This window comes from Sminthopsis crassicaudata, chromosome 6, assembly GCF_048593235.1.
Source record: "Sminthopsis crassicaudata isolate SCR6 chromosome 6, ASM4859323v1, whole genome shotgun sequence".
In the NCBI taxonomy this organism is placed as follows: domain Eukaryota; kingdom Metazoa; phylum Chordata; class Mammalia; order Dasyuromorphia; family Dasyuridae; genus Sminthopsis; species Sminthopsis crassicaudata.
In genome coordinates this window covers 155247191-155266546 of record NC_133622.1, presented here as the reverse complement: position 1 = coordinate 155266546, position 19356 = coordinate 155247191, and the positions used below count along the sequence as shown (strand labels likewise).

Here is a 19356-nt window from a genome sequence, read left to right as displayed (position 1 = left end):
TATCTGAGGAGTCTGAAGCAAGCTTGTAGTTCCAATATTTGAAGAAAAACATTCTAAAATGTGTAAAATCCCTTTATTTCTTTGTTTAAGGACAAAGAGGAAATCTTTTCTCATTTGGAGAAATCATCTATGTTTTCTTTTCTTAAACATTCCATTTCCTAAAACACTTGCCCTTAGAGACTCTAGTTAATGATAAAGCTTGAGGAGATCTCCCCTCAAGAGCATTGGCTTTCATGACCGCAGCAGTGGTCATGAGATGAAAACACCACTTAGAGATGCCTTCTCTAAGCACAGCTTTTAACCTATACGATCAGAAGCCAATGTGTCATAGTAGAGATAATCCCTTGGAATCAGGAAGACCTTGTTCCTTTGACAAGCTAGGGAGCCTTGCCTTTTGGGGTCCCAGTTTCCTCATTGGAGAGATGACAAAGCTGGATTCAATAGCCTCTGGTGGTGTTTCCACCTGTGAATCTAGGCCCTTTACAGGATTAGGCCCTTGGCTAAAGGGTTATGCTCCAAGTATCTAGAAAAGCAGCTTAGAATCACATCCAAGGGCCCTGGCTCTATCCTACACAACTGAAGGGATGTAGAACAAGTCTTGATTTCTTTCACTCCAAAATTTAATGTCTTTTAATTTTCTTCTCCAGGATACAGGTGGGAGCGGCAGCTGGTGTTTAGGAGCAAATTAACTATGCACACGGCATTTGATAGAAAAGACAATGCTCACCCAGCAGAGATCACTGCACTGGGTATCTCCAAGTGAGTAAAAGACATTCCTGATCAGATTTCCAAAATGAGATTAGCTTTTTGATAGTGACAGTCATCAAAGAGCTGAGTCTTGAAGGAAAAAATAAGAATTTAAATTACCTTACAGCTATGTAGTATGTAGGCTGAGTTGAGCTAAAGAAGAAGGGGGGGAAAAAAATCGACCCATTGTTATTTTAACATAAAACCATAAAGAATGTTTGCTTTCAGTCTTCTGTAGGGGACCTTAGATCTGGGGTAGATAGAACTAAATGGACGCTTCAGAGTCATGGATGCATCTTTTTTGGTCCCAGCCATAGAAATGCACTGTCTCATACTCTTGTACTCATCTCCCACTAAGTAGCTGGATTATGTGTGTAATGTCCAGAAAGCTCATCGTGGCTCACACATGTAGCTAGCATTGCTCCTGTGACAGAGTTTTTTGTGAGATGCCAAGTAATAACTTGTCTTCTTTTAGGGATCACAGTAGGATCCTCGTTGGTGATAGTCGAGGCCGAGTTTTCAGCTGGTCTGTGAGTGACCAGCCAGGCCGCTCTGCTGCTGACCACTGGGTGAAAGATGAAGGAGGCGACAGCTGTTCAGGCTGCTCAGTTCGATTCTCCCTCACAGAAAGGAGACACCACTGCAGGAACTGTGGCCAGCTCTTCTGCCAGAAGTAAGACGGGTTATTTGGATATTGGCTTCAATGTCCGGTGCCAACTCAGGGCTCCTGGTCACTAGGCCAGGCTCTAGGCTAGGCTCTGGAGTACAGACATGTTTCCTGCTCCAAAGAGGCTTATACTCTCTTAGGGAAAGGGAAAAACGTGTAGCGATAAGTATATACAGAGCAGAAGGTGATTTTTGTGGGAGGCATTAGCAGTTGGGAGGATTATAAAACATTTTGTGTAGAATGGGGCCTGTGACCCTATCTTTGAAAGAAACAAAGGCATCCAAGAAGTGGAGCCGAAGGGGAGAGGGATGGGGAAGAGATGCTTTCTAGCTTTGTTGAGTGGCCAGTGCAAAGATAGCAGTGAAAAAGCTGTTCTATGTATGAGGGACAAACAGGATGTCCAGTGTGACCCCTATCTCTACCTTCCCTCTTACTCTAGAGCCCAGCACTATCCTCTCAGTACTTCAGGGTCACAATTTAGGACTCATCTTGCATTTCTTATGATCTCCCACCTTCCATATCAATCTATATTTACCACATACATCCCCTTTTCTCTCTGATACTCTCCTCACCCCTGCACAGCCCTCATCACTTTGCACCTGAATTATTGCAATAGTTGCTGTGGAGTCCCACCTGTATCTGGTCTTTCTAATCCAGCCCATCCTCCCTTCAGCCATTAAAGTTGTTTTCCTAAAGTACAGCCCTGACCATGTCACAACACTCCAGTGCTCCCTATTGCCTCCTGGATCAAATAAAAAGTGCTCTATTTAGCACTCAAAAGCCATCCTAACCCAGCCCTCTCCTGCCTTTGCAAATCATCATGTCTTCTTCTTAGGCAATTGGGGTTAAATAATTTGACCGAAGAAAGTGTCCGAGGTTGGATTCCTCAGACTCCAGGGCCAGTCCCTTTTATTGCACCTTTTCTAAGTCTTTTTACACTTATTCTCTGACAGTACTCTTTGCTTCCAGTGACCCTGACCTTTCAGCTGTTCCACAAATAAGACAGCCTTAGCTCTAAGCATTCTCTCTAGTGTCCATGCCTGGAATGCTCTCATTCCATCTTCAACTTCTAACTTCTTTGACTTCCTTTAAGTCCCAATTAACATCCCACCTTCTGCTGGAATTTTCCCCCATTCCTCTTAATTCTAGTGCCTTCCCTCATTTAGTTATTTTCTACTTATTCTGTATATAATTTGCCTTGTCTATGTTTGTTTGCTTGTTGTCTCTCCCATTAAATTGTGAGCTTCTCAGGGACAAAACTTTTGCCACTCTTTGCATCCCAGAACTTAGCACAGTACCTGCCACACAGTAGTCACTTAATAAATGCTTTTTGATGGCTCACTGGCTGTCTGTAGAGGACATGAGTAACACAAGGCAGGAAAGGTAACTTGAAGCCAGACTGTGAAGGATTTTAAATAATAAACAGAGAAGATTCCATTTTATCATAGAAGCAATAGGGTGATCATTGATGTTTATTAAATAGGGGAAGTGACTTTGCTAGAACTGTTATACTTTAGGAATAATCACTTTGGGAGATGGAGCCAAGACGCAGGCAGAGAAAAAAGTACAACATGTACCTCTCCATTCCCAGACTCCCCTAAACAGAGCTAGAAAATTTACTAACCTGGATCTTGATCAGGAAATCCAAGAGAAAAAAAATTATAGTGAATAATTTTTCAGCTCAGGTTGGAATAGGGAGTCTGACAGAGTTCTGTGAACTAGGTTTGCTTGCCAAGAGAAGTTGTGTCCAAGGCAGAAATGAGATTCCAGATCCAGCATAAAAAGGCCTGACTTTGTGCAGGTGCAAAGATGGACACCAACCAGCAACTCTCTTGCTCGCTACTTACATCTAATTCACAAATCCAGTACCTGTGCCCAGGACTGGTAATCTTGAAAGAGGAGTGGTCATGGGACCACAGAGTATACGAAGCAAAGAACAAGTTCAAAAGCTACAGTGGCTGTGAGGTTCAGATCCTCCAGAGGAGAATAGCATCTCAGTCCCAGGTTCTTGCAAAGTCTGAAGCCTACAAAGAAATAATGCCAAAGAGAAGCTTAGAGTTCTGTAATTGAATCAGCATGGCTTTTTAACAGACTCAGTGACTTTAGTACATCAGCAGTGTACTGCTATTCAGGCCTAAACCCAGGTCAGTAACTTGCAGAGCTCAGACTTGAGTTGGGGATAGAGAGGTAGGAAGAATGATCATATTTTACCTTAGTAGGTTTACTGCTCCTTAACCTGAGATACTGGAATAAGACACTCAACAGTCCAAGAAAGTAGGGACAATCCATATTTTTCCTCTATAATTATACAGAACCTATCCCTATGAGTTATAATAACTAATCTATCTCGTTATAATCAACTTAAACATAATGTTAGAAAGTGGTCTGAAAGAATAAGCAAATAAAAAAAATTCTAGCTGTAAAAAGCTACTGTGGTAACAGGAATACTCAAGATATAAGTAACCCAGAAAAAAGAGAATGACTCCAAAATATCCATAAGCAAAACCTCAAAAGAGAACATTGCTTGAATTTCAATTATAATTCCTGAAAGAGATGAAGCAAGAGTTAAAAAATATTTTGGAAAATAAAGAGAGCTATAGGAAGAATTGGAAAGGGAATTGACACAAGAGGTCTAAAACTTTGTCCAAGCATCAAACTATCTGAAAATTAAAATGGAACAAATAGAAGTCATTGATTCTATGAGACAAGAAGAATTAAAAGTCAAAACACTAAGGGGAAAAATAAAAGAAATTAGTAAAAACAGCTAATTTGGAAAACAGATCAAAAAGAGATGATCTAAGAATTATTAGATTAACTAAAAGACATGACCAAAATCATAAAGAAAAAATACCCAAATTTCTTAGAATCAGAGCGCAAAGTGGAAATAGAATCCACTGTCATCCATTGAAAAGAAAAAATAAAACAAAAGAAAAAACCAAAAACCTTAGAATTAAAATTCTCCAAATTCAGAATTTCCTGATGAAGAAAAATAACCAGAGAGAAAGAATTCAAGAATCAAGGAGTCACATTCAGGACAATTCACACAATTTAGCAACCACCACTATCAAGAATATAGAACTTGGAATGTGATGTTACAAAAGACAAAGACTATAGGTTTATAGCCAAGAATAACTTACCCAGCAAAACACAGAGTAAATTCATATTGGTTGACTGGGCCAAAGAGAGGGAAGAAGAAAAGACCTTTAAGAAAATAAAGGACTTCCAAGCATTCCTGATGAAAAGACCACAGTTGTAAAGAAATTTCGAAGGGCAGATACAAGAGTTAGAAGGAACAGATAGATAAAGATTAATTAACAGTTATAAGAGAGAAGGGTCGGCTGCTTTTTGTAATGTTCTGGCTAGCTTTCTGGAGGTCCTCCAGAAGGGCCTTGGTCACAGCAGGATAGACACCACAAGAACGGTCAAGAATAGAATCTAGATTCTTTATTCTGGCCCAGCCTTGATTCTAGTGCAGGAGGCATGAGAGTCACCACAGGGCTGGTCAGTTCCTCTCTGTTTCTGGCTGAGTTTGTCCCCAGTTTCTATATTCTATTACAATTACATCATTACAGTGTACTGAGTATGTGTGAATTAGAGAACTGTTACATCACCATGCTAAGTACTAAGTATATGTAAACTAGAGAACCATTGTCTTATTAATTCCACTGATTTAACACCTTCTTTCAAGTACACTTCTTCAGAGTTCTGCTCTCTACAGCTTTTATTCTCACTTGGGGAGATGATACATGTGTCTCCTCTAAACTTTATCATCAGAGGGAGCCTGAGAGATCTTATGCCTTAAAGATCTTAAGAATGGAAAAGTAGAAGACTGAGGGAGAGCAGAAGGGAGACATGAGGGAAAGGAAAATTAGGGAAAATTATCTCACCTAATCAAGGTATGCAAGTAGAGGCTATACAAATATGTGACTACATATCATAAGTGACACAGGGGGCATCCTTTGTTCTTGTTAGACTGACCTTTGAATGGCTGCATCTCTCATTGAATTAATGAATGAACATTCACTGTACAGAACCTGAAGATACAAAGAGAAAGAAAGGCAAGCCAGTCTCTACTCTCAAGAAATTCCTATCTAATCAGGACAGATCTGTAATGTGCTGTTGTCTCCACAAACTGCCGATCCCTCTCTGGTCTAGAGGAGAGACTTCTTCCTCAAGAGAGCCGCCTCAACTCTGACCTAGAGCAGAGACTCTTCTTTCCCTGAGTGCCACCCTCTTTTATCTTCCCAGAGAATGGGCGGGGGATAATGCAAGGGCTTCTGGGAAAAATTACTTCAACCAATGAACTTGCTCCTCCTAAGCATGCAAGCTCCTCCCCAGGAAAGGCCGGAACTAGAGAATTGTTAAGTACCGACTTAGCACTTAGTAAGAACTTAACACAGATCTAATACAGGAGGTCTCAGCTAGTCATTCCATGGAAAAGCACAGGAGGTTTGTAGAGTGCAGAGACAAGCCAGATGATAATAGATCTTCTTCACTCTTATTCTCTTGATAAAAGCACATCCAACCATCTGATAGTGCCAAGGACTTTGATGAGGAACGCTGGCTTTTCTGGATTTCTAGTAGCTGGGGTGGCTAACTGCGGAAGCAGTCACGGGGTTGCTTGTTTGCCAGGTTCCACAATAGTTGCTTGCCTTTATGGTTGTCATGGAGATCAAGCTGGAATCGGATGAAGGTGGCAGTGCTATTGCCAGGACTCTTGGATTTACTGCCTGTTATTGGTGTTGGTCCAAAAGGGCAGAGCCTTCCCCAGAGTGACAATAGCTATTGGCGGCTATGATACCACTGGTATTCAACATCGACTTGTCTGGCATTTTTCATAAGACAAAATAAAGATCTTGTTAGTTTGGTGCTTTTCCATTGCCCTCGCCCAAAAGCACAGCCCTTCTCAGCAGGTTCCATGCCTTTCCATTTCCAGGGTTTTTGCCCATGCAATTGTTGACAAAGGTCCCTTAGGAGAGGGAAGGGTTTGATTTATTTGAAACACCACAGACCCATCGTGTCCATAGCTTATCGCTATTAGACAACTTATTAACTTTTAGGGTTTTTTTCATATATAAAAATCATAAAAGTCTTATTTTGTTTTGTTTTTAGAGGGGGAGGTACAAAAAGAGGGAGAGAAAACCATTACTAGTGAACTGAAAATAGAATTGGAAAAAAAATTCCAATTGTTGAGGTAACACTGATTAGAGATTACCTATCATCTGTGCACTCTGATTCTGTCGAGATTAGTCTAAGTATCCCTATTAGCTGGTCCTATGTTTGGGACTCTGAGAAATGTTAGGCAAAATGTTGTTTTCACCGTTCCCAGTTATGTCAGTTGATTGATCTTCAGAGACACTGCAAAAAGTAACACTTTAAATGATCATATCTGAGTGAATAAATCATGAGCCGTTTTAAGTACCAATTAGTGGTGTTTATATTAATTCAACACTTATGTAGATGGTAGCCGAAAGCTAGTTTAAAAAAATTGTTATATGAAAAACTCACATTTAAACAGAAAAAGAAAGATGCAAGGTCTTTCCAAATTCAGGACGTTAATAGCTACCCTGTATGGAATCTTCCATTTCAACAACTAAGTGAGCTCTCGGAGCACTCTTGAATGTTCTTCTGAAAATGTAGCTGGTCCTCTTCAGACCTTGTGATTTAGATACTTGTTGGCACTTTTCCTTCCCTTTTTTTTTTTTTTTTTTTTTTTTTTTTTTTTTTAAAGAGGAAGTTGTTAGGTGACCCTTCTCTAACTATTTGTATTTAATTTACCCAAGTTATTTAACCTCAACTTGGAAAATGGATGGTCAGAGTGGATGCCTTCTGAGATCCCTTTCAGCTTACGAACTATAATCTTCTGTTCTTCCCTTCACCAATCAAATATATATCTAGTCCTGATTTTAGTTATTTTATTATTGACAATTTAAAATTATTTTGTTTTTAAAATCAATCATATATTTTAAATTAAACCCCTTGATGTTCTTCTTTTTTCAACGTGGGCCATAGGAGTACATGCTTTATTTATATATTTGATCTTTAATCTCTTTGACCATGCAACAAAGAATAATATAAGAGGATACACCTCTAACTGCATTTTTCCCCCTTTATTTCAGGTGCAGCCGATTTCAGTCTGAAATCAAACGCTTGAAAATCTCCTCTCCTGTACGAGTTTGTCAGAACTGTTATTACAACCTACAGCATGAGCGGTGCCCAGAAGATGGGCCTAAAAACTGCTGAGGCTTCCTCAGGCCAGCTGGAAACAAAGGTGTGCGGGATCTCTTGCTCCCCCAATCCTACTTCTGAATTCCTGTCTTGGACAGTGAACTTGGAAAGCATTGAAAAAGTCTCTGTTTACACTTGCCTTCATACTGTGTGTTTGAAGTGCTGAACTTAAGCAAGACCATTGAATTAAAGGGGCCCAGGACACGATAATGGAGCTCAGCCTGTTGGGGGGAGCAGTTTCAGGAGCTGCTGTGGTTCCCAGAAGTAAAATTGTCAGTCCCCTGTTCTCCTTGGTAAGAGTGGCTATTGAAAAAGGAGAAAATCCTCCCTCACCTAACCATCTTTTCTTGTATCTTGTTTTTGTAGAGCCACTCAACCTCGTTTTGAAAAACAAGAAAAGGCTTTTTAGAAGATAGTTGTAAATCTGCCTTCTTTGCAAGCAATTGTGTATATTGTAAATACGTATAATGGCCTTTTTATCTAAATATGAACTTAATTAAACAGCCTGTAACATGGGACTTCGAACTAAACCACTAATTTAATGAACTACTTAGAGTTTATCTGGCATTTCTCATCTATCAACTTAATTATGAATATGCTTAAAAAAAAATCAGCCTCCCCCAAGGCATTATTCTATGGGCCTTTTTCTCCTTTCAAATTCCACCTATGCATGTGTGTCTTTTCTTTCAGTTGCCCGCAGCATCTTCATTAAATTAGGCTAGTCACCAAAATAATATGGCCCTTCTTTGTAAGCAAACTGTGTGGGAAAATATTATTCTAGTTGTAAGATAACCAGGAATTATCAGAATTTTCTTGGCATTTTATACCTGGCTACTTACCACTTCAGTGTTGTTCATATGTAATAAGGTCTCTTTTATACATATATTAGGGCTGCTGTTTGGGTCATAGTGTTAACTTCTTAGCATTTAATAATTCAATCAGCTGATTCATGCAGTGCAGGAACCAGCCCAGACCTCCTTAAACCAATGGAAATATGCTTGCATGTAACTCAGAGCTAGTTTCTCTTGCATAAAGTATAAGCACGCATATTTGGTGACTGGCTTATTTAAAAAAAACAAAAAAACAAAAAAACTGTACAGAATTAAAATATAACCCTTGATGTATAACTGGATAGTGTCAGGACTACTTGAGGTCACCTCTACCATTCAATACCATCTACCTGAAAACAGTACAATTTATACTATATCAATGTCTATTTTTTGTTTTACTATGAATATAATTGCAATATTTTTAATATTCAGTTGTTTAATTTGCACCATAAGTAGAACACAGAGTAAATACACCTATACGGATTAAAGCTGGTGAAGGGCCTACGGGTAGATAATAGGAAAGAGGCTTTGGTACTGGTATTTTTTTTAATGTGTGTTGAGAAAGAGAGAGAGAGAGAGAGTAATCTAGATTTTAACATTTTTCAAACACTTAGTAATTCTAAAAAGGCCTGTTATTTTTTAAATATAGAAAAGTTAATGGCCTTAAATAAGGAAGGGCCTTCATAAGGAGCATGTACTAATGCATTACACAAAAGCCACTTCTGGATTAAATTCACAACCCTTCATCTTTTAGCCCTGATGATAGACTTTCATAAACTTTAATGCCCATGCATTAAATATTACATATTATACACTTATTGGTGTATAATACTATTCTTGTACTGAATGGACTAGAGCCAAGTAAAGGACAGATTTGTTCTTCCTCCTGGTATCAAGGCACTTGAGTACCTTATGCTTAGGAAAACTGAATCTTTGTTTACCTATGTTTGAATCTAGCATCCAATTACGGCTTCATAGTAAATAAAACTTATTAAAACATTTGCATACCTAAGAGAAATTTTCAAGTACTTTCTTGTTTTTTAGAAAAAGATTAATGGCATTGATGATTCCCCCTGAAAGTTGTCCTCCGACTCCACTGAGGAATTGTATCATGTTACTGTACATTTTTTTTTTTTCAAAAGCGGCACCTTCCCCTTAAACTTCCTAACCAAATGGCAGAGGTATTTTGTCAAGGCTTGAATATATGAATCTATGTACTTAGTTACTCGGGAGTGATTGATTCCTCTGTAACAGAAAGGTCAATGGGATGAACACTTTGAAACTTTCCAACTCCATGAGCAAAAAATGGCTCCCCAACCCCACCTGGTGTTTCCTCTGGCAGCTGGTGCTGTGGGCAACTGTTTTATTCAAGGGAGCTTTCTTTTGTTCTTGCTTCTGATGCAAAGACACAAAATAGCTGGAGCAGCAAGATCCAAACGCATTTTCCTTGGATCGATTTCTGTTATCTGGGTCCACGTGTTGAACATAACCCTTCTCACAATGTACAGCCATCTTTCCAAGTGATCTCTGTTTCTCTGCAAGTACCTCACATGCCTTCTTTCGCCTTGTTTTTGGAAGCGTCAGGATTCATGTTGTCCATAGCCATTTGTGTGTAGTTTGCAGGTGTAATGTCATGCTTCTGAAAGGGTGAGCTGCCCACAGTGACCATCCACCTGGACAAGAGCAAAACACTTTAGAGAAATTATTTTGCACTTTCTTATGTACAAAGTTGGTAGAAACTTATTTTTTGCTTTATATCATTTAAAGAATGTTTGTTTTGGTAATTGAACTGTGTATAAAATATTTATGCAGTTAAAACTTTTTAGAAAGTATTTTTAATTTCAGCAAGTGTGTTTACTTGTTGCATGACTATTAACACAGCTGACTTTTTGTGTCAGTGCAATGTATATTTTTTGTCCAGTTATTAACTTGTTAGCCCTAGTAAACAGCCATTGATTTGTACAGCAACAGAACTCAATTGAAGATAACTAGCTAAGACTGGATTGTGGAATTTTGTACTATATTGCAGAATCCAATATCTGTTTTTTGGTGGTTATGTAAAAGGCCTGAAGAATTACTATGTAGTGTGCAATCTGTGATATCTGAATGTTCATTGTCTATCTGTCTGATGCAAAAAGGTAGATTAATACAATTACAATACATGATTAAATGCAATAGTTCAGGTACCTAAGTATTTTTTTTCCATTTCAAATAAATACCTGCTATTTACCACCAAAAAGTTGTTTTAAGCTGTTTTATTTTATTTTATTTTTTAAAAAGCAGAGTCCAATAAAAAAATTCCTGAACTTCTGTATAACTGGTTTAAAGCTTTATTTCTTGTGGCAGCACGGTGTGGAGACTAACCTCAGAAACCTGGAAAACATGAACTGCAGTTCCACTTCTGACACATTCAGGCTTGGGACTCCGAGCCCTTCTTTCATCTTTGAGTTGTGGACAACTCTATAAGAGACTATACCTTTAAAATGGAGAGGTACATTGTCAGAAAAGGTTCCCTCACCTGGGAGTTAATTATGAGAGTGTAATCACATGTCCAGTCTCTATCCTCTCTTTAGTAAAATTCAGAAAGTGTAGACATATTAGAATGAGAAATGAGTGAGTGAGAATTCAACTCACTGCCACATATAAGTTATGACTGAGATACTCTCTTCCACTGTATTTCCGTTAAAGACCAATACTTTGGAATGTATCTCACAAAATTTACCAAAATGTAAGGAGTAGAGTTTTACTGATCAACAGTTATAATTTATGACCTGTAAACACCAAAATGAGAAACTCTTAGATGTTTTGAGAAGTCCATATTGTTAATAAATTTATCTTCCTTTGCCTCAACCGGATTCTTTTGTAAAGAGTACCCCTTTGAGGAATGACAATAAAATTTAATTAACTAGACATATTTGTGCCTGAAGCAAACATCTCTCAGTTGGGGGTGGGGTGGGTGGACACTAGAAAAACAGGAAGTTGCTCCCACTAAAGAAGAAGGATGAAATTTGGTAAGCTTCCTATTTTGAGAAATTATTCTGGATAAGCAGAAGGTGCTTTGGTCTGAGTTTTGTTTTTTTTTTTGTTTTTTTTTTCTTTTTTCCACATTTAGCATCTTAGATACTTGTTAAATTGGGAATAGGGGGTTAGATTGTAATCTTTATAGAAAACAGATGCTTTTGGGGGGCTGCCGAAAGATAATTTGAAACTCTCCTTACCACTACCACCCCAAAACAATACCATATCAATGCCAGAGCTTGAAAAAAATAAACTCCTTTTAAAAATATAAATTCTGCTTAGTTCAGGACCTAGCACAATGCCTGGCATCTAATAGAATTTCAATATAAGTTCGCTTTATTGGGTTGACTTCAAGGTCCCAGAGGAAACATGCTCAGGGGGCAAGCCTTGTGTAGACTGGGGTGGAGTTCGTAGGAACTTGGGGGGGTGGGCGTGAGGAGAGCGGGATTATGAAAAGCCCATCCTCCAGTTGAGTGACCATTTCCCTTTTCTGTCTGAGTATTTCCAATGTCATTACTGTTTCTTTAGGGAATAAAAAAAGGATGGAGGATGCATTTTATTTTTCCAGTTAGGAACTGTGCCCTTAAACTCGTTCTAAGTTTTTCTTGTATTTTATCGAACAAGAATGTTGCATTGTTTTCCAATCCTGAACCCGATTTAGGCCTGGCATAGACTAGTTGGTATTAGTTGAAATAAGTAGGTTGCAGTGACAGTTGGTTAATTTAGTTATTGAAGTGGGAGAAAGGTGATGTAAAAGGAAAAAAAACCCTGACTTGTAGGACCAGATACAAGATCTTGGTTTCCTGTGACTGCATCTGTGTCGGGTATAGGTGGGGAACCCTCAGGAAGAATAGCCTAATGAGTGCTTAAAGGGGCACTAAGCCAGGGATCATCCCAGGCGCTCTCCAGCCACCCACACTCCACAACAGTCACTTGCCTAAGCCTTCCCAAGAGGGCCTCCTTGGACACACTTCAACCTCCCCCAAGTTCTCTTGCCCATACTCCACTCTCACCCCCTTTTATACTGTTCATACCTAGAACTCTCTTCCCTTCAGAAGAGAAGCTTGATTAAGTGTTAAGAAAACGGAACCTGGATAAATACCATTTTTTTCCCTTTGCTTATTTAGCAATTAGTGATATAAACGCGCTCTTGTAGGAATCAATCCATTAACCTTAAAAGGGCAAAAGGACATTTAATGGGCTTAGAAACAGTAAAAGTGAAAAAGAACTTCCCAATGGGGTATTATGGGTGGGAAGCGCAAAGGATGAAGACCAGCTACCTTAGCACGATAAAGGAAAATAAGGAAAGCAAGAGTACATATGAGATTTGATAATCATCACTAATGGTAAGAAAACCAGGGCTTATCCTATTACTACCTTTCCACCACCCGTGCTCATCCATTCTGCCAAAATTAAACTAAATACCTCTGATGCTTACTCTCTGTATCATCCTAGGCAAGTCATTTAGCACCAGTGCCCAGTCTTCGGTAAAATGGCAGGGTTGGACTAGATGGCTGCTGAGCCCCTTCCAAGCCTATGAACCCGTGAGAAACACAATGACCTTAGAGGTCAATTTGCCCAAACTCTTAGTTTTATAGAGGAGGAAACAAACCTGGCTTTTCAGAGTGGGTGAAGAACCCAAGTCTTTTACACCCAAGTACACCTCTGCTCCAACCAGGTTCAAGACAGTTCAGCAAACATGTTTAAAGCTCCTACCATATGGAAGGAAGATGTCATTATCATCCTGCTGGAACCCCTGACCTTCCCTGCTGGATTGTTTCCTTTAAAGTGAATTTAAGGATCCTTGAGCAAGAAGGACTATATCTCCTTCATAATTTTATTTCCTCCCAGTACAGAACTTACCTTTATTTGTTTCCCCCTTTTCAAGAAATATGAATTAAGGCAGGATGTCGAATATATAAAGTCATGTGTTGGAAAGTGCATCTGGTTGGGAGGGAAAGCTGATCCCTCATTTCTACCAGTTAGCTGCAAGAGCCCTACCTCTTCAAGTCCTTGTTGGCTGAATGACAATAACGATGACTCCACCTCTGATTCACCAAGTTGTGTATGAAAGCACAAAATTAAGTCACCATTATTCATAACATCTCACTTAATCTGCTCGGTCCCTACTTTCAGCTAGGACAAAACAGAATGGTGCAATGGAAAGAGCTTCCTCAGAATGTCATTTCTGATGGAGTTGAGGTTGAAATTCCTAGTTCAAAATAAACATGTGACAAATTCACAATGGTCATGCTCTTTGGCAAAGGGTAGATGTGCTTAGGGAATAGATTACAGACAAAATGAAGGAGCACAATGACACCAGGAGTGGCAAATCTGAAATAAGAGTTGGGAGAGCCTATAGTTAGACTAACCAGAGTTAATTAGAGTAAGGAGAAAAATGCTATTAGAAGGAAGGTCCTGTGAGGAGGGAGAGTGAGTGTATAGAGGGTTTAGTCCTGAAAAGAATTTAGCAAAGATCTTCATCTTCTATTGGAGAAATACAGCCTTTGACAGAGACCAGTAAGCAGTCATGAGTAAGGATGGGATTGCATTGATTATGCTATCTACTGAAAAGTAATAATTTTTTCAGATTGATACTTCTTAACTGAAAAAAAAAAAATCACAACAAAGTGTGAACTGGGCCTGTATACCTTCTTGAATCAATCAAAACCATTGTGTGAGAAACTCAATCATGTCCAGATATTTACATAAAAAAGAAAAAGATCCTTAGATAATAATTACAAGGATCTGGAACAAACAGGATCAAAGTTGATACAAAAACTGTTAGTCCCCTAGGCAGCCAATGAAAGGGAAAAAAAACAAAAACAAAAAGTAGAGAAGTGAACTATGACAGAGGAGAAATCAAAGAAGATCATCAGCTGTATAGGCATTTCAAAGCAAAAGACCCTGATGATACCAGCATTGTTCCCACTTATTCAAGGAATAAAGGAAACTCTTCTCTCCCCAGGTTCCTCTCCTACTCTCTGTTGTATGTAGGTTGACAATATAATAAAAATTACAATCAATAATTAAATTATTCAATGCTAAATCAAACCAAACTCCCCAAAGAACATTTTAGAGATTCTGAAAAAAAAAAAAAAAAAAAAAAAAAAGTAAATGTATGTTTAGGAACAAGAAATCAAGAATCTCAAAGGAAATAATGAAAAAAAGTGGAAAGAATGAAATCTATCAGAACCAGGTCTCAAAACAGCATCTTCAAAAATGATTTGGTACTAGTTTAAAAAAAAAAAGAAAAAGGGAGACTAGCTAAAATGACAAAAAAAAAAAAAAAAAAAAAAAAAAAAGACAAATATTAAGAGGGTCTGTAAGAAAACAGGCCACTGTATTGGTGGAGGTGTGAGTTGGTCTAAGCATTCTAGAAAGCAATTTGGAACTATGCCCAAAAAGTTATTGTTATGTGCATACCCTTTGACCTAAATACTACTAGGTTAAAGTAATAAAAGAAATTGCGAAAGGATCTATATGAACAAAAACATAGCTCGTTTTAGAATTGGAAATGGAAATTAAGGGGATATCTTATTGGAAAATATTATTTAATTATATTAATTATTAATTATATTAATCTGGAAAGGCTATGGACAGAGATATGATGAAGGGAGCAAAATTAGAACAATTTCTAAAAAATATAAAGAAAAACCTTTTTGAAAGATGTTAGGATTCTTTATCAACACAAAGAAAAAGCACAAGTCCAAAAGAACAAAGATGAAATATACTACTAATTTCCTAACAAAGAGGTGGATTAACTTAAAAGCGAAGAAAGAGACATCTGTTTGGCCATAGCTAATGTAGGACATTATATAATATAGGACATTATTATTTTTTGGACTATGCAGCTACATAGCGGGGACTTCATTTTTGTTGTTTTGTTCCATGGGATAGTGGAATGGATAGATTAATTTAAAATAGGAATAAAAACTTTATATGCCTTTATTGACTATTTACTTCACAAAGTTTTTAAGAAGGAAACGCTTTGAAAATCTTATGTAGTACACATATAGTGTACTTCGTGTCTAGCAAGAGCCGCTTTTCACATGTACCCATGAAGCATGGGGGCATCACTGTGGGACTTTAAGGGAGTCAGAAGGGAGACATCTCCAGCCTCTTATCCCTCCACCTTCTCCAAGGGAGGCTTTCATCCCTGCAAGGAAGTTGGAGCCAAATGGCTTGGCTACTTTTCTGTTCTCAGAGAGAAGGGAGACTGGGCTAGAATTACAGCTATCTGCTCCCTTAAATAGGGGGGGAAAAGGGCTAGCTTTTAGATTCTAACATAAACAGTTTCATTATTTGGAGGAGGGGATGATCAAGACTCCAAAGTCTCTAAGCTTGATTCCTTTTCCACATGGGAAATTAGCTAAGAAATTCATTGATCTAATTCTTGGAAAGGAGAAATCAAAGGAAAATATACATATGAGAATACACACCAGACAACACAAAGTGGAGGAACTCTCAAACTCTGAGTGAGGTTACTCATTTCAACCAAGAGAAAGACAGTCCCAGATATCACCTAAGAGGAACTCCCCTGAAGTATTTAGTGTAGCAAACTGGGGACAGGGACGTGAAGGAAACTACCAATTCCTCTCATGTCAGCTTCTTCCCTGAGTCTTTTCCTTCAGCAATTTGTTTTGGGGTTAGCATCTTCTACTTGCTTTCTTAAAGCTGGAAGTCCACCTGAAGCAACTGCAAAGCCCAAAGAGACTTGAAGAAAGACTTAAGGTCTTCTTCTTCCAAATCTAGCCCATCCCTGATTTCCACCAACATAGAGAATCCCATACAAGGGGTGTTAGGATTGCACTATTAGCCCTGAACTCACTCTCTCAACCCATACTCAGACCAATAGACCAGGTCCCCAGAACAAGGCTATTTCTCTGCCTCGGGGTTCTAGAATTGTCCTGAAGTGTAGGGACAGTGGTATATTTCCCTGATATCATTGCCAATTGTCAAAATATTTAAACAGTGATTGATGGCCAAATATCCATTATCAGTTTATCTTCCCTCCACGGCGATTAACTAATTAACATGTTAGCTTTTCTAAAGATAAATTTATGGAGACTGAAGTACAAAACTCTCACAAACCAAAAGCACATTCTCTTCTACTGTCCTGAAAGAGGTAGACACCAACTAACTGGTGACCTCCGACATTGCCTCAGCAAGGACCCTTTTGGGTGCAGCATGCTGATAAACAAGTTGTTCACTTATTTTCAGGAAATCATCTCGGAGTTGCTGGGTCAACGCATTCCTGGCCTGCGCCAAGCTGGTTACTAGTCACTGGCCTTGGCTCCGGAGGCTACAAAAGATTGTGCTGTGGACAATAGTGGTTGGGCCTCTGGAGGATCCTTTATGATTCACAAGAAATTAGACATTTATGAAATTTAGACCATAATTTGGTCCTTTCATCTCATATTCATTTAGTTAACATTAGAAAAAAGAGCAAACTCCACAAAGACAAAAATAATAGGCACCATGAATTAACAGTCACATGGCAACTTACTTGTGGAGGTTCACAGCATGTGTTCCTCCTCGCCATAAATGTGCTCAGTTCTGGCTCAGCAGCCATTGCAAAAAATGTCCATTCCCATGCAATAAGATACCTTCAACCTCCAGGAGTACTCTCAACAAGGAAAGAGCCCCACAAATACAAATGCAGGCAGAGATTATTGTTCATGCTTAAAGGAATAGACCTTTAGCAGTCTTATTAGCTTAAATTATGCTTAAAGCACAATATAAATATAAACTGCTTTATATACATCTTCAAACCCCCTCCTTTCCTTCTAGGGAGGGGTGTGGGGGTATGTGGGTATGGTTTTTAATAGCTTTGATTTGGGGATTTTTCCTTAAAATTTCCATGTTTATTTAGTATTTTAGGGGTCCAGCTAATTCCGATATTTGAACAGCTTGCCCCTGCCCCCCCATTTAAGTAAAGAAGGTAATGTGTGTACTGAGATTTGCTTTCTTGTCTAACTTATTGTAATTGTGCTTTTGGCATTTCAAATCCTGCTGGTTTAACTAGAATAGCTGAAGCTCCTATTACCAGTCAGGAATTAATTCTTGAGGTTGAGAACAATGCACATACAAGGTTTAAATCAATTTTCTTTTTCAAAGATCTACTTGATTGTTAGGAGTGGCCCATTATAATTTATGGCTCTTCTTACTCATATGTGAAAATGTGACTCAGCTAGGTCAACTAGCCAAGGTGGTGCCTATAAAGAGTTGCACCAATTAAAAAAAAAAATACTTAAAAAGTTTCAGCTCTTATGGCCACTTACAAAATCACAGTTAAGTAGGGTTTGGGAGAATAAGTAGAGATGATAGAAAATGCCTTAATCTGCTTTTTTATTACAATGATTTTTTTTTCTTATTTTAGACATTCAATCTAGTGCAAAGTTAATTTCTCAATTATTAATAAAAAGGAAGGCTACGTCCTTTATTTTTGACATTATGTTATTAATATAAATCTTCAATCTCTCCCTATCTGCCTTCTTTGCTACATACAGACAGCTAGGTGGTAGAGTATATTGAATGCTGGGTCTAGAGGCAGGAAGATCTGAATTCAAATCTGTAGTTGTGAGATTCTGGACAAGTCACTTCATCTATGTTTGCCTCAGTTTCCCATCTGTAAAATAGCACCTATGTCCCATTATGATCAAATGGGATAATAATTGCAAAACACATAAGAGAGTGGTCAACAATGTCAAAGGCTGCAGAGAAATAAAGGATGATTGTTAGGTTCTTACTAAGTGCTAAGTCGGTACTTAGCAATTCTCTAGTCCACACCTTTTGGTTCCGGCCTTTAAGGGGAGTTTTACCCCTTTGAACTTCTGGGGAGGAGCTTACATGTTTAAGAGGAGCAAGTTCATTAGTAGAAGTAATTTTCCCACAAACCCTTGCGTTCTCACACACCCATTCTCTGGGAGGATAAAAGAAGACACCATTGAGCAAGGAGTGAGTCTACTCTAGGACAGAGTCTGGCCGGAGATTGAGTTGAGACAGCAGATCTCCTCCCCGAGAGCGATGGTCTGGAGACAACAGAACATTACAGATGATAATTGAGAAAAGTTCAATCTGGCAAGTAAAAGATCATGAATTATTTTTGAGAGAGCAGTTTTAATTGAGGGATGAAATCAGAAGCCAGATTGCCTCTGGCTGAGAAACTTGAGAAGAGAGTGAGAGGAAAGGAAATAGTGATGAGTAGAGGAGGCTCTTTCAATTTGTATGGTTGAGAATGGGAAGAGGGATTATTCTACATTCTAAATCTAGCTTGTTTGGATGTTAGGATCCAGTAGAGTTTATTAAGTATGAGTGAAATGGTCACTTGAAACCATACTGATATGCTTCACATTAACACTTAAGACATTAGATTTAATCTAGCTTTTAGGAAATGCATTTATTGCAATGATGTGGCAAGGACAGCTGGTATTAAATACAGTCTCTCAAAACCTGGGGAACATAATCTCCCTTAAATGTATAGGGAAATTAACTCAGAGAACATGACAAAGAGTAATATAATAATATAATATAATCTTTGCTACTGTCCTTTCTTGGGTCCATGGTCTTTACTCATTTCTACCACATGATATCTGCCAGCCTCCCTGAAACTGTCCCCTAAAGGTCTTTTCTGCATCTATATAGCTTCTTGTGTCTAGATAGTCTCCTAAATTTCCAATGGGTGGAAGAAGAAAATCTCTTTTCTTCCCACCCACCACCCCTCTGTTGCCCTCTACAAAATTCTGAGTTTGGATATTCCTTATTGAATGAATTGGGTATACACACATATAAATGCATGTGTGTATATATATATATATATGTATGTATATATAAATGTAATTTATAAATATGATTATAAATATG

At 38.4% G+C, this 19356-nt stretch overlaps 1 protein-coding gene across 6 annotated transcripts in view; it reads left to right on the top strand.

Moving 5' to 3' along the window:
* The window catches only part of WDFY3 (WD repeat and FYVE domain containing 3), a 306260-nt gene extending 295549 nt beyond the window's left edge, over positions 1-10711 (top strand). For 5 of the 6 annotated variants that reach the window (XM_074273239.1, XM_074273237.1, XM_074273238.1 and 2 more), the window contains 3 exons: positions 648-759; positions 1223-1420; positions 7534-10711. In XM_074273239.1, the coding sequence (XP_074129340.1) occupies positions 648-759; positions 1223-1420; positions 7534-7657 (434 nt within the window). In that variant the 3' untranslated portion in view covers positions 7658-10711. The remainder of the gene's footprint in view (positions 1-647; positions 760-1222; positions 1421-7533) is intronic. The other variant, XM_074273236.1, reaches the window with a different exon arrangement.
* The last annotated feature ends 8645 nt before the right edge of the window (positions 10712-19356 follow it).